Source organism: Vidua chalybeata, chromosome 10 (genome assembly GCF_026979565.1).
Source record: "Vidua chalybeata isolate OUT-0048 chromosome 10, bVidCha1 merged haplotype, whole genome shotgun sequence".
Taxonomy (NCBI): domain Eukaryota; kingdom Metazoa; phylum Chordata; class Aves; order Passeriformes; family Viduidae; genus Vidua; species Vidua chalybeata.
The window spans coordinates 8,860,056-8,874,487 of record NC_071539.1 but is presented as its reverse complement, the minus strand read 5'-3'; the positions used below and the strand labels follow the sequence as shown (position 1 = coordinate 8,874,487).

The 14,432-nt window shown below is 59.2% G+C and overlaps 2 protein-coding genes across 5 annotated transcripts; one reads left to right on the top strand and one right to left on the bottom strand.

The window, feature by feature from the left end:
- Positions 1 to 1,422: 1,422 nt before the first annotated feature.
- Positions 1,423 to 5,789, top strand: LOC128793239 (PHD finger protein 13-like). 2 transcript variants are annotated; one of them, XM_053952350.1, is made up of 5 exons: positions 1,423 to 1,765; positions 3,368 to 3,460; positions 3,767 to 4,379; positions 4,692 to 4,730; positions 4,843 to 5,789. In XM_053952350.1, exons 1-5 carry the CDS (start codon positions 1,664 to 1,666, stop codon positions 5,067 to 5,069), a joined length of 1,074 nt encoding a protein of 357 aa, XP_053808325.1. In that variant the 5' UTR covers positions 1,423 to 1,663; the 3' UTR covers positions 5,070 to 5,789. The 2 variants fall into 2 exon arrangements, with proteins under 2 accessions (XP_053808325.1, XP_053808326.1); XM_053952351.1 differs by lacking the exon at positions 1,423 to 1,765 and adding an exon at positions 2,492 to 2,551.
- Positions 5,790 to 5,962: 173 nt separating this feature from the next.
- Positions 5,963 to 9,227, bottom strand: LOC128793249 (uncharacterized). Of its 3 annotated transcripts, none has more exons than XM_053952376.1 (2): positions 8,749 to 9,227; positions 5,963 to 7,825 (listed from the first exon to the last, which is right to left on the bottom strand). In XM_053952376.1, the coding sequence occupies exon 2, from the start codon at positions 7,799 to 7,801 to the stop codon at positions 6,677 to 6,679; it is 1,125 nt and encodes a 374-aa protein (XP_053808351.1). In that variant the 5' UTR covers positions 7,802 to 7,825; positions 8,749 to 9,227; the 3' UTR covers positions 5,963 to 6,676. The 3 variants fall into 3 exon arrangements, with proteins under 3 accessions (XP_053808351.1, XP_053808353.1, XP_053808352.1); XM_053952378.1 differs by lacking the exon at positions 8,749 to 9,227 and adding an exon at positions 8,640 to 8,656; XM_053952377.1 differs by lacking the exon at positions 8,749 to 9,227 and adding an exon at positions 8,279 to 8,361.
- Positions 9,228 to 14,432: the final 5,205 nt, after the last annotated feature.

Genomic DNA, 14,432 nt, shown 5'->3' with positions numbered 1-14,432 from the left:
GGATGGGGAGGAGGGGCAGTGGTGTTGTACTCTCCTGAGGAAGGGACAGATAGTGAAGAGCTGCCTCTGAGTAACAGCCATGAGCAGACTGAGAGCCTGTGGGTAAAAATCAAGAACAGGACCAGCAAAAGACAGCCTGTGTTTGGCATCTACTACAGGCTGCTTGGTCAGGGGGGTCTGCTGATACAGCTGCCTTGCTTCAGGTATGTTGGCAAACTCAGTGTATCTTTGAGTCCAGCATTCAAGTTGTTAATGAAGATTTGAAGAGCATTGGTCTTAAAATTGAGCTCTGCAGAGCCCCACTAGTGACCGGTCACTAGTCTGATGCCACCCCATTCACTATAACCTGACCTGTGAGCCTATGCTCACCCACTGCATGACATATTTATCCATCTGTGTGATGGACATTCTGTCCAGAAGAATCCTAGGAGAGGCAGTATTGAAAGCTTTACTGAACTCCAAATTCTGTATCAAGGCTTCCCTAGATCAACTACTTGAGTCACCTTGTCCTTAAAGGAAGTTAAGTTTCTCAAGCAGAACTTTCCCCTCATGAACTTGTGCTGGCTGTGACAGATGCCTGTGTTGTCCTTCAGGTGCTGTTCCATAACTCTCAGAATAATCTTCTCCATAATTTTACCGGGCACTGAAATGTGACTGACAGGCCTATAGTGCCCAGGATCATCCCTCTAGCCCTTTCAGGTAAAATGTTTGCCAGTTTCCAGTCAAGAGGAATCTCTCCAGATTCCCATGGCAGTTCAAAAATAATTGAGGGAGGTCTCATGATGACATCCACCAGCTCTTTTGAGTACTCCTGGATGAATTCCGCAAGGCCCGGTATAGCATCCCTATAAAAGGATTCACCTGGAATGGCAGATCCTGCCCAAGTTTGGGAGTTAATCATTCTCACAGCCATGGTCCTCCAGCTCAGGGACCCCTAGAGCCCATCACTGGTGTTGAAAGTTGAAGTGAAGAAGGCATTAAGCATCTTTGCCTTGTCTATGTACCTGCCTGTGGGGTGCCCATCCTCATCTAGTAATGAGAAAATGTGAATTCTGGGATGGCTTTTGCTGTTGACATATTTTAAAGAGAGGGAGTGACTTTTTACACAGGCAGATAGGGATGAGAGAAGGGGGATGGCTTTAAAGTGAAAGAGGGGACACTTTGGATATTAGGATGAAATTCTTCCCTGGGAGTGTGCAGAGGCAGTGGCACAGGTTGGCCAGAGCAGCTGTGGATGCCCCAGCCCTGGAGCTGTCCCAGGCCATGTCGGACGGAGCACCCCGGTGGGGTGGGTTCCGCCCCGGCGCGCGGGGACCGTTCGAACGCGGTGTTCCCCCCGAGCCCCAACATTCCATGAGCCGCGACCCCGCGCGGGCGGTGGGCGGTGCCTCGGCGTTGCCGTTGGCGGCGGCGGCGGGTCCGGGCGAGTCCAGCCCGGCTGCGCTCCCGTACTCGGTACCGGGAGGGGCGGACACTCACCGGCACCCCCCCGCACCGGGACGGCCGGCGCGAGGCCCCGCCCCCGCCTTCCCCGCCACCAGGTGGTCCCGCCCCTGCGGCCGGGGCGGCGCTCGAGCCTCGCTCCCACCGGCGGCGGGCACCGCACCGCACCGGGACTGCTACCGGCACCGGGACTGCTACCGGCACCGCCACCGGCACCGGCATGAGCGCCGGCGGGCAGCCGGCGGAGCCCTGCCCCCGCGGCGGGCCGTGCTCGGCGGGGAGCAGCCCCGTGCCCAGCCCCGCGTCCCCGGCGCCCGAGGAGGTGAGCGGGGCGGTGGGGAGCGGATCGTGGTGGGGGCTGGCTGCGTGCTGGGCTTCGGGGGTGCGGGGCTGCCCTCGGGAGCGGGGGGGATCGTCTGTGTGTGCGCGGATGGGGGTGGGCTCGTGTGGCTGTGTGTGTGCGGGGGGGGTCCCCCCTGTGTGTGTGCGGGGGGGGTCCCCCCTGTGTGTGTGCGGGGGGGGGGAGTCCCTTCTCTGTGTGTGCGTGCTGGGGGGGTCCCCTCTGCGTGTGTGTGAGAGGGGGAGGGGGTCCCCTGTGTGTCTGTGTGTCCGGGCGGGTCCTCTCTCTGTGGCTGTGTGTGTGTACGGGGGGGTTCACTCTGTGTGTGTGTGTGTGTGTGTGTGTGTGTAGGGAGGGGGGTGCCCTCTGTGTGGCTCTCTGTGTGTACGGGGGGGTGCTTCGCTGTGGCTGTACGGGGGGGGTCCCCTCTGTGTGGCCATGTGTGTGCGGGGGGGTTGTGGGTCCCTCCGTGGGTGTCTGTGTGTGCTGGGGGGGTCGTGTGTCGCGGAGGGCCTCGTGGGGGAGCGCTGTGTGCGGGGGGTGGTGGTGCTGGAGGGGGAAGCTTGGTGTGGAGGGCTGGGGGGGGGCCTCTGTGTGTGTGTGTGTGTCTGTATGTGCGCGGGGGGGGACGGCTCCGTGTGTGCCCGCGGGGGCCGTGCGTGGGAGAGGAGCCCTCGGGGGGCGGCTGTGGGCACGGGCGGGGGATGCCGCCCCGGGGCGGCGGTGGCGGCACTCGGGGTCCCCATGAGGGGGCCCCGGGGTGGTCGGGTGGGCTGGGGGCTGCGGGGGGTGCCGGGGTGCGCGTGTGTGTGAAGGGGAGCGGGGGTGCTCCGCGTCGGTTCGTGGGGAGCGGGGGGTCCCGTGCCGGCGCGGTTGCCGCGGGCGCGGGGGTGTCGGTTTGGGGGGCGGGGTCCCCCCCGGCCGGTCGGCCGGGGCAGGACCGGCAGCGCGGCGCCATCTTGGGAGCCATCAGGTGCCCGGCGCGGGGACGGGCGGTGCGGGGGGGCCGCCCCCGACACCCCCTGCCATCCCCGGCCGCCGCCGCGGGGGGAGCGCTGCGGCCCGGCCCCGGCTCCCCCTCGATCGGCCGCGGGGTGCGGGGCCGCCCCCCTGGGGCGCTGGTGCTGCCGGCGGCGCCCGGCCCTCCCACCGCTCCCCCCGCGGGACCGAGCCCCGAGCGCGCCGGCCGCTGCCACGGGAGCGTTCCCCATCCCGGAGTCACCGCCCGCAGGCGGACATCCCGGCACCGGGCCCCCGAGCCGCTGATTCAGGCTCCGCCAGCGGCTGCCCGGCTCTGGGTGTCCCGGCATGTCGTCACGGTGTCGTCGCGTGTGTCCGGCCCTCCCTCCCCCCCCCCCCGCCGCCCAGCTCCGCCACCACCCCGCCCGGGATCTGAGTTTAAAGGGAAGGGCTGCATTCGTCTGGGCAGACGATGAGTTAGGGGAAGGATGGGTGTTTGGGTGACCTTGATATTCTGTGCTTGTTAAACTGCCGGGTGGTCCAGGGCTGCCGCCAGAGCGGGCTGTGATATCGGCTTGGTTGGGATAGCCCGGGAGTTTAATCCACTCGTGGTGTTTGTTGCAGCCACTTCAGAAACGACGGAGAACTGTGGAGGATTTCAACCAGTTCTGCACCTTCGTTCTGGCCTATGCAGGCTACATCCCGTACCCTGAGGAGGTAAGTGGACTTGCACAGCATTCCTCTACAAAGACACTGGTTCTCCCGGTCTCCCTGCCATGTCAGACTCAGCTCCTAATCTTTGAGAATCATGGATTAGTTTGGGAGGGACCTTAGAGATCATCTAGTTTCAACTCCCCTACCATGGGCAGGGGTGCCACCCACTAGATCAAGTTGCTCAGGGCCCATCCAGTCTGGCCTTGAAGTTTGGGTAGACACTGCTGGAGAGTCGTTCTCTCCTTACCCCAAATACCTGTGCTCTGGTCTCCCCTGTTAATCCTCTTCATCTTCCCCTCCTGCCACTAGTATGTGCCCTGGACCCACGGAGGCAGCATGAGCCCCCAGAACAGCACGGGGAGCACTCAGGACAGCGATAGCTCAACCTCATCTCACTCCTCTGATGGCCACATCCCCATGGACAATAGGAAGAGCAGGAATGCTGTGGCCAGGGGGCCTGTGGGCAGTGGCCTGCTAATGAGCAGCCCTGCCTTTTCTACCGCCTTCTACAACATCCGGCCCCAGCAGATCAAACGGAAGAAACCACCAGCAAAGAAACGCATTTTGGAGCAGGAGGTGAAGAAGAGGGTGCCGCTGAGTGCTTGGAAAGACTTTGGGGCAGAGCAGGATGGGGTGAAGCAGCTGGCTGCACTGGCAGGACAGCTGTCTCCTGTGAAAGAGGAGCTATTGGAGCCTTCCCTCAACCCGCCTGGGGACCCCCAGCCCAATTCCCTCCTGAAGGAGCCAATGACGGAGGAGAAGGACTTGGTGTACGGAGCACAGGGAACTGAGAAGCCAGCAGATGATCCTCAGCTTAAGGAGCACGACCCCTTCTCTGGAGAGAGGAAAAGCCCTAGTCCCTGTAATACCTTGGACCAAAGCACAGGGGAAGATACAAGCAGAGAGACCTCCCAGCTCAGTGGTAAGTGTCTGGGGGATTATGGAGGGCCCTGTTGTGCTGCAGCCAATGCCAAACATTGTCCCTCCCTCAGCTGGAGCCACCCTTGCTGGCCACAGGGTGGGCCTGTCCATAGCCCAGGCTTCTCCCAACAAGAGGAATACTTTTGGGACCTGGGGGACTGAAGAGCAGGGGGCAGGAAGCTGACCAGCCTTTTGGTAGCTCTGTGCTGCAGAGCAAATGGTGCAGACCTGAAACAGGTCTGAAGTGGGGTGTAGGGCTGCCTTACTCATCTGGTTTTGATTTTTTTTCTTTTTCCCCCTTTTGCAACTTTAGCAGTCGAATTCACAGAAGTTCCCAACACCAAAGCAGAAGGTGAGTGGGGGGTCTGTCCCATTGAACACCAGTAAAACTGGCTGGTCTGGCCACAACCAGACCTGCAGCTGGTAAGGCGGTGTCTGAGCAGTGTCTCTCTCTTCCTGAGCAGATGACGATGCCTGGGATCTCATCACTTGCTTCTGCATGAAGCCCTTTGCAGGGAGGCCCATGATCGAATGTAACGAGTGCGCTACCTGGATCCACCTCTCTTGTGCCAAGATCCGCAAATCCAACGTGCCTGACATTTTCATCTGCCAGCGGTGCCGCGATGCCAAGCAGGAGATTCGCCGCTCGAACCGAGCTCGGACAGTGCCCCGCAAGCGCCTCGTTGACTGATGCTCCTGCAGAGCAGGAAGGCCGGGGGGTCCCTTTTTAACCTGAAGACTTAGACAATCAATGCACTGGCAGGGGAGGGGCTGGGACACAGGGCCAGACTGTCCCCTCACACCTCTGGCCCCTGAAAGCTGCCCTGCGTGTTCTCCCCGAGGATCATATTGGCCATAGAGCTCGGTTATCCCAGAAGTGTGCAGGGGATAGGAGGGTGATCCAGATGCTCATCCCTGTGGGTGGTGTGTTAGTGTTTGTGATCTCCTGGGGCCCCACATGCACTAACTGTTGGATCCCACCTCCTCCTCACAGCCCCTCCAAAGAGCCCTGCCCATGTGCCTTCTGCACTTTCCCTGGGGGATGCAGGCCCCACTCCTGTCCTGGTGACACTCAGCTCAGCCCCTACCTGCCAGTCCCCGTGACTATAATTCTTAACTGGGTTCTTTCCTACTTGCACATCTGGTTACTGTGGGACCACAGCTGGGGGCAGGGTGTGGGACAGCCCCCTGTCACACAGCAGCCCCCAGGCTTGTCCCTGTGCCTCTCTCCTCCTGTGGAAAGCCTGGGCCCCAAAAGTGCTTTATGTTTTTATAGTTAATTTGTATTATAGTTAATTTGTATTATAGTTACTTTGTATTATAGTTTATTTGTATTATAGCGAATTCTGGTCCTTGCCCTGTGGAGTGTGACTGGAGTCTTATGTATATAATAAATACTTTTGCCATAACAGTGGTGGCTTTGGCATAGGTCAGTGACCTTGATTCTCACGTCCCTTGGGGACCCAAGAGCTCCCCTGCTTCCTTTCTGCTGTGGCTGGGAGGGGACCTGGTGTAGGGACACCTCTCAGCCCTGATACTTCCCCAGGTAAACCCCAAGCTGCAAAAACAAGAGGAAACGAGCAGACCAGTGCATTTATATTTAATTTGGCAATGACCACCTCCCCACACTGCTGCAGTTTACAGGGATGCTCCATGGGTAGGTCCTCAGGAGGTGCATGGCCTGGGGGACAACCTCTTCAGTGGGAATCATGTTCCAGAGCCTGCTGCCATCTGATGGGGAATGTCATGGGTTATTCCACAGAATCAACAGGTTGGCTCAGGAAGGAAGGGTGTCCATGTGCCTTTGCTCTGATGCTTAAGGCGCATCACTGCCTCAAAAGAAGAGTTTTGCTCTTGGGCTCTGACAAACCTTCCTTGTCTCTGTCTCCACTCTGGAGTGCAGTTAGAAATTAGTCCCGACAGCAACTGAGCTGCCAAAGGTTCCAGTTTTCTTCACAAAATAAGCCTCTAATTCCAACACAGAAATGTCATTGGTTTCATTTACAGATCCAGATGTGTGCCAGCTTCCATCAGGCATGCTGTTGGGACAGGTGGGGGATGCAGTGAGGGTGACAGGACAAGAAGGCTCTGGGGTCTGACTGCTGACCTGGCTGAGGCAGCAAGAAGGCACTTGTTTTGGGGACCCTTAGCAGGATCCTGCTGGTACAGCTTTTCAGTTCTAAGGCAATCAGTTCAGTTCAGGAACAGCAACTAACCTGGGTCTAACTTCTATGCAAGGGAACAAAGCCGGAGTTATGCAGCCAAACAAGTATCCAGTCGAGGTAGGCAGGCAGTGGTCTATTCCTCCTTGGCGTAGACAGAGCTGCCTGCCTGCTGCTCCAGGTGGGGAATCACTGCCTCCGTGTAAAACTTCTCCAGCTTGGGCACAGTCTTCCTCCAGAACTCCCTGTCAAACTCCACGGGGACCACAGCTGTCTCCTTGTTGGTGTGCACCACGAAGTCGGCCCGCTGCAAGCCAGTGGTTCCCAGTTGGCACTGGACCTGGGTAAAGTAGGGATGATTCTTCTTCAAGGCATAGGAATCCCCATCCACCTCCAGGCAGAAGTCCTTGTCCTTGCAGGCCTCACGCACTGTCCTGTTCCTGTGCTTGTAGGGACACTTCACCTCCAGCAGCCCCAGGTCCTTCCCTGTGGCTGGATCCTTGATGATCCCATCTGGGCTGGCAGCAAGCCAATTCTTCTCTGGGTGAATGAAGAGGCCACAGTCTTCCACTTGCACTGGCTTGCCCCCCTTCTGTAACTTCTGCTTGTAGGCCTCCACAGCCACCTTCTCATTGCGGATCCCCCAGGACATGGCTGGGGTCTGCACCTTGGAGCCAGAGCCCACCACCTCTTTTAGGTAGGACTTGGGCACCTCATCTGTCTTGCTGTTGGCAAACCTGCTGTTGGCAATTTTGGGAGCCACGGAGGCAGTGATGCGGTTCTCCCGCCACTCGTACCACTTGGGGTTCTCCCGCTGGCCCCGCGTCTCCTCCTCCACCCTCGGGATGTCCTTGTTCTTTAGAGGGGGCAGGAACCGGTCACAGGCCTTGCTCGGGTCAGCCCCAGGCTGCTTCTTCTGTGGGTACAGGTCAGTTCTGGCAGGACCAGCGGCTCCCTTGGCATCAAGTGCCTTCTGGGTTGTAGAACTCCTGCTGGGTGCTCTGCTCTTGTCCCCAGCATCTCCTCGGGCCCCGCGGGATGCTGTGGATCTCGGTTGAGCAGAGTCTGCTTTTGTCCCCCGCCCCTGCGTGGGGGTGGCAGCCTTGGCAGCCGAAGTGCTTCGGGATTGGCTCCCTGCAGCGGTGGCCTTGGCCCGGGTGGCTGAAGTGGAAGGCGGGGGCGCAGCGGGAGCAGTTTTGGAGGCAGTAGTGGCTGGTCGGGGGGATGATGTGCCAGCAGACTCCTTCCTGGGTCTCCCCATTGCTACAGGTCAGAGGATCTTACACTGTGGACATGGAATGAAGTTTAATGCAGATCTTTATAACACTTATTTCCCTTTTCTTGGCCCTCCCTGCGCCTGCTCCAGGGCACACCGTGTCCCTGCCAGAACTGCTACTTCCACACCTTCCCTCGGCTCACGTGTCACGGTGAAATGGCAGCTGGCCCATCTGGGGTGCTTGTTCTCTCCCCCTTTCCCCGCAACCCGGCCCAGATCGCCCCGAGGATAGGGCGGGGGCACAGCGGCCCCCCGGAGCCACCTCCGCCGGGACGCGGCAGCGGTGCCCGCCGGAGCCACTTTTGCCCGGGGACCAGGCGCGTTCCCCCCGGCCCATCCGCTCGGCCAGGCGGGGGTGCCGGGCAGGCGTGGGGGCGGGAACCCCCAGCACCACCCCGGGGATCCCAGGCGCGCTCCGGGACCGCGGCGCGGAGCTGCCCCGCCCGGTGCCGCCGCTCTCACCGCTCCGCCGCCGCCGCTCCGGAAGCGCGTCCCGCCTTCACCGCGTGGCGCAGGGGCGGCGGCCCGAGGGTGCGGGAGGGAAGGCGGGAGGGAGGTGCGGGGCTGGGCTGGGCTGGGCGCAGCCGTCGGCCAAGCCCCCGGTCCCCGCTAGAGGGAAGCAGCCGCTCGGCCATTCGCGCCGCGGGTTCTGCCCGGGCATGCCCGCTCCTCTCGGGCCCGACATCCCTCTGCCTTCCCCCGCATCACGCCGCCCCCGACACCCCCGAACATTTTACACCGGGCTGGTGACAAACCCCGCAGCCCCCCCCCCGCAGGCAGAGGGCTGAGCCTCTCGAGCTCCACTGTGAAGGGACAGGCTGACCTGACGGGAGCCCGCCGAGCCCCAATGGCCCAAGCTGATCTGAACCTCCACGTCCCACCGCGAGCAGACGTTCGGGAGAAGGGCAAGAAGCTGGAGCGGCGATACCCACCCTGGAGCGCCCGCGGTGCGGCTGTGCTGCCGTGTGAGCTGGTCCCGGCGCAGGGATGGCACAGCCCCACCTCCGAGCCTCGCTGAGGGCTCGGCCCCCCTGCAGGAAGTTCACTCATCGGCACGGGAGTTTCGGGTTCCTCAAATCCAGGCAGTTTCGGTTTCTCCGGCGAGGCAGCTGCGAGGTCCCCCACGGGCCCGTTCCACGGCTGGGAGCCTCTGTTATTTTCGCTTGCCGAAAGAAAATCCAGCAGCCACCAGTGTGTGGCCTGGGTCTGTGTCAGAGCCAGCCCCACAGGGGCTTCCAGCCCCTCCATCTATCTCTGCCAGCATCCTACGAAGATTTCAGTTAGGCAGGCTGAAGTGCTGGCAGCATTCCCAGTCCCTCTCCCCAAGGATCCCAGATGTCTCCACCAACCATCTCTATCTCTGCTGAGGTGTGGTTTCATTTCCTCCCTCCAGGCCCTCTGTAAATAACTCCCCACAGCTGGGCAGACCAATATTATGCAGGTTAAGCTGAAGTGTGCCTGATTTTGACCAGAAACACCACTGGCACCTTCCTCCCCCATGGCTACCCATCCTCAGGATTTGGTTTAGTTCTTGCTTATTATGGAGCAGCTAAACAGGACACCCCTGCCCCTCTCCCTACAGGCGAGCCTGTGCAATCTTCAGCGGGGTCTGAGGAGCTGCAGCTGCACTGAGCACAGTTCCTGCCAGCCTGGGTTTTGGGTTATTTCCCAAAATAACTCAACTCACACTAAATTCACAGGGCTTGTCAGCGACTCGGGACCTGAGAGCATCTGAAAAATCTCTGTGGTCTGTGCCCTCTCCAGCAAGCCCTATCAATGGGTGATAATTCAGCTCCAGAAATAGGTGATTTGAGGATAAATACCCAGATCCTGATTGGTCCCTTGGGTTGTGCTGCAGCTGCTGGTGAGGTGTTACTGGGGTGTGAGGATGCTGAATGGAGTCGTGGGTTGAGCTGGGCCCCTGTTTGCAGATTTTAACACGTCTTAGCTCAGCACTCTGCTGAAGAGCAGTGCCAAGCTCTCCAGGTCTCTTTGTGTCAGTGATGAACAGCTGTAGGGAAGCTGTGACAGGGCAGAGCAGGGACACAAACACCTGATGCTGCTGGGAGCAGATTGAGATGGAGCTTTTCTGTGTCTCCTGCTGAAGTTGCCAGCACGCTGGGGAGACTCAGGTGTGTCCCCAGTGCTGCATGGGCCGTTGTTACTCACCTGCTGTCACGCCGGGGCCGACGTCTGATGCTGTGGGCTGGCCAAGCTCCATCGCCCCTGGTGGCACTGAACCAGCACTCACATTTGGATGCTTTTCTTTGCCTCAGCTTGGCCTAGAAATGATATCTCAGAGAAAAATCAAAGCTTGTGGGTTTTTTTTTTTCTGGGGCTGGTGTGGCTGTGGCGCTTGCTGTGATGATGGGAGCAGGAGTCCCATGCACGTCGCAGGCTGCGTGGATGTGTTGTGGTATGTGCAGGGCCTCCAGCAGCTCCCAGAACTGGTGGCTGTCACAGGGGGATGACACTTGGATTAGCATCCTTCTCCTGTGGTTGTAAAGGAGAGGGAAGGGGAGCAGCTGCACATTTCAGCTCTCCTCTCTGCACCGGGAGGGGAAGTGATATGCCATGGGGCATCTCACATGGGGAGGGGATGGTCAGAGTGCTCTAGCAAGGGCCCTAGGGATGCACAAAGTGCCTCTTGGCCAGAGATAATTGTTGACTAAAGCTCAGGGTGAGGGGTCAGGCAGGAGGAGTGTGTCTCATGCTACCGTGTGCAGCCAAGGGCGTCTTCCACTGAGATTTCCCTCCGTTGCTCCTGTTGTCACCTGTGAAACCCGTGTCAGGGAGCTGAAGCTGCAGTGGCATATGGGTCAGCTCAGAGGTGAGATCTAAAAATACCTGCTGAGGACTGGGGACTGCTCCCCTTGTGGTGCTGCTGAATTTTTCTGCCCCAGTTTGTGCCTGGACTGGCTCCAGGTTCGGTGTGGCTGTGGCGGTGGGTTCTGTGGTGCGGGGAGTGGGGGGGACTCCTCTCTGTGTGCTCTATAAAAAGAGCTGCAGCAGCACAGTCCTATCTATAGCACAGGGAGCTGCCTGGGAAAGGCAGGGCAGGGATTAGCCCAAATCTGAAGGATTTCTCTGGTCCTGCTTGGGAACGTGGGACTGTCAGTGGCTGAGGGATTCCCAGTGCGCCCTGGGCTGTGAGAGCTCCCTGCCAGCAGACATGTCCTGACTTTGCTGGGATTTCCTGACTGTCTGCACCTTCCCCAGGGGGGGCTTGTTGTCACACTTGTCTCCCAAAAGCTGGGCTGTCCCTGAATCCCCTCTCTTTCCTGCTCCTCAAGGCTGTGATTTCAGTGCAGCACATGGAGGCTGATGAGGAAAGCCCAGTGGTACCCCAGGGCATCTGGGTTTGGGGTGGATATTGAGCATCTACCTGCTCCCAGTCATTTTGTTATGGTCTCAGGGCAGCTGAGACCTTTTCTCGTGAAGCTGCTTGTGACACTTGTGGCCAACATGATTTGTACTGGAGAGTTCAGCTGGTTGATGGGGGCTATTTTGCCTCATGATCTGTTGGGAGGGCACACAGGGGGTGGTTACGTGTCACAGTTCGACAAACCCCATGTTTTTTCTTGCTGCAGCATCACCAGGGGTCTCACCACTTTGCCTGGACATTGCTATTCTGTGGGTACAGAGCAGCCCACAGCCATGGACTCTGCTCTTGACTGGTGCCTGTCACTCTCTGAGGGCGTTGGCTGTCCCCTGAGACCCCCAGCGTTCCCCGTGAGAGCATCCCCCACCCCCCCCCCCCAGGGTGCCGGTATAGGGAGTGTGTCTCTTTAATGAGGCTGGGCTTGGAGCAGCTCTGCTGCTGGCACAGGGAGTGAGGGATGGAGCGAGGGCGGTGAAGGAGCCAGTGCCAGAGAGGGAGCCTGCAGCAGGGAGAGGCAGGGAAGGACCGCTCATCCCCCGGGTACCGCAGCACCCAGACAGAGGGACAGGGAAACCCATCCCCAGGGAAGAGGGCTCTGCAGAAAGCAGGGATCCAGCGGGTGCTGAAAGGAGCCTGCCGCCTCTGTGTCATCCTCATCCTCCTCCTCCAGGTAAGGACCAGGGCCAGGGGTAGGCAGGGGAGGGACCATGGTGGCTTAGGACCCTGAGGGTGTCTCGCAATTCCTCGGTGTCCCAGGGTTGCGTGTCCACTGTCAGGGCAGCTCTGGGTCATAGGAGAAGTGAGAGGTGGAGATGAGACAGCAGGGCCACAAAAGTGCTGAAATCACCATCCAGCTGGGACCAGACAGGGCTGGCTCCAGTAACTGCTGGGAACACGCTCCAGGTTATCAGCGACGGATCCCTGGCCCATGCCACAGATGTCCCGAGGTGGGGGACACTGGAACCCTTCTGTGGGGCTGCCCTGCCAGGATTTGCCTTTGTCAGGGGAAATCCATGGGGATGAGACTTTTCTTTTGGGGAGTGCCTGTGTTAGGGTGCATTGAGGACAAGTAACTCCCGTTCCCTGACAAAAGGATGGGTTTTTCCAGGGGTTTTAGTGGCTCTGGGGAGGCGAGAGCAGCAGCTCAGGCCCTGGAGGTGGTGGTCCTGGATGCGGTGTCGGAGTCAGGGTGTGAGTGCCAGCTTGCACGCGCGTGTGCAGTGGACTCTGCTCTCTGTTCTCACTCCCCAGCAGACAAAGCAGGAGGCACCTCAGGCTGGAGACAATCCTTTGCCCCATCCATCAAATCCTTTCCCCTTCACTCCTCTTTGGGCTCTGCAAAGTGGTGTGTCCCAGGGGTATAGGGCAACAGCACCATCATCTCCTGGCTCCACGGCCTTCTCCATGCTCCAGGAGTCGGGATGGATCCTGCTCTCCTGCCTTTGTGCCCCACGGGATGTCTCGCAGGGAGGGGAGGCTGGGGAAGCAGGGGGTAAGGCAGTTGAGCAGCAGGGGCAGCAATGGTTCTTCACTCCAGGCACTCTTGCAGAGGCTCAGGCTCCTCTCCTTCCATCCTTTCTATTGAACCTTCCTGTCTATCTGTCACCAATGGAAATTTCCCCTGGGTTTGCCTGTGTCGGGTTTGGCCTCCTCCTTCCCCCGGACCATGCTGAACCCTGGCTTGGGCGGCTTTCGCTGCAGCAGGTGAAACTCTGGCAACTCCCCAGGTAGCTAAGGAGAGTCTGCCGGGCTCTGGCACCTGCCTCCCTTTCCAGCCTTGCTGGAAAACTCAGCCTGCCCACAGGTGAGAAGAGAAACATTGATTTATTCTGACCTAGGGAAGAGTCAGCTCCCTCTTGCCTTCACAGACAGTTTTTAGATGCCAGCACAGAAAACTACCCCCAGCCTGCTGTAGCCCTTTTATATTGGGGGTGTTGCTGGTTAAACCAGCTCCTGCAGGCAGTAAGTGGATGGGAGGAAGAAGAGAGGGCTGTGAAGGTACTGGAAATAATGCTGGAGATGGGGAGAGGGCTGGGGACCTGTTGGTGATGCCACATTGGCATCTGGGGACAAGTTGCTGCCCCAGGGAAAAAGGATGGAGAGGCTGGGGTGAGGACCATCAGGTCTGGTTTTATTCATTACCACAGGGCTTAGAGCAGTCAGCACAAAGCGTGGCAGGGCCAGATGGGGCCTGTTTACTCTGTGAGGGTAAATGTAAGGAGAAGTGATAAAACGCGGCTGGGACGGCTTCTCCAGTAAGTCCCTGGTAAACAAGCTGGCAGTGACCCGGCCAGCAGGCGGCACGGCAAACAGTGGGCACGTTGCTGGGCATCAAACTGGGTGCCTTGGGAACAAATTAAACAGCTTTGGGGAGAAATACATCTTTAATGCTCAGTGTGGCTGGGTTGGAGGCATCCTGGTCCCCAGATCCCGTCTGGGTGCTGTGGTCAGGGCAGGAACCAGCTGTTGTTGTTCCCAGCTGTGGAACTGCAAGTGTGGAGGAACAGCAGGCTGTGCAGGGACCTTGTGCCACCTTGTGTGCTGGGAGCAGTTTGGGGGGTGCAGCAGTGCGTGCAGCATCCTGCACAGAGGGTGGAGGGCTGGTGATGATGGGGTGTGGTTGGGTGGCCAGGATCTGCCAGCTTAACCCTGCAATGCCAGCTGAGCATGTAAATGGCTCTCCTCTGGTGTAATGGACTGATTTTCCTGGGATGCAGCCATGTAGCTAATGCACTTCTCCAAGGCTCCCTGTTTTGTGCCAGCTGAGAGTTTGGTCCCAGTGCTGCCAAGGATGTAGCCCTGCTCCGCTGTCAAGGATGCTCTGTGAGAGCCACTCTGTGACCACATGCCGAGGGCACCCCGAGCCTCCCATTACCAAAGCTCTTATCAGCTGTTCCCAGGATGAAGGCCACTGGAGTGGGGGCACCAGATGGCTCACTTGTACCTGGCTTTGTCCTTGCCCTGGGCACACTGTGTGCTGGAGCACCAGCACATGGCGTGGGGCGAGGGCCTTGCTGCTGCTGGGTCACAGGTGCTTGGGGCAGAGCAGAGGTGCAGACCCACGTGTGCAGCAGACCCCATGCACACTGTCCACAGATCCACATAGCCAGGGCTAAGGCTGACAGGAATATTTTACACAAACACTTGATGGCACAGGGTGGGCTGATGTTGGAGAGATGCCTTGACTCCTGACAATTATTTGTGATGATGCTCCTGGGAGTTTTTCCCAAGGGG

What these genes read in the sequence shown, in the direction of transcription:
- LOC128793239 (XM_053952350.1), top strand. Translation starts at nt 1,664, where the DNA reads ATGAGCGCCGGCGGGCAGCCGGCGGAGCCCTGCCCCCGCGGCGGGCCG. An exon ending in CGTCCCCGGCGCCCGAGGAG is followed by an intron (nt 1,766 to 3,367) that starts GTGAGCGGGGCG and finishes TGTTTGTTGCAG; the next exon opens with CCACTTCAGAAACGACGGAG. An exon ending in AGAGACCTCCCAGCTCAGTG is followed by an intron (nt 4,380 to 4,691) that starts GTAAGTGTCTGG and finishes TTGCAACTTTAG; the next exon opens with CAGTCGAATTCACAGAAGTT.
- LOC128793249 (XM_053952376.1), bottom strand. Translation starts at nt 7,801, where the DNA reads ATGGGGAGACCCAGGAAGGAGTCTGCTGGCACATCATCCCCCCGACCA.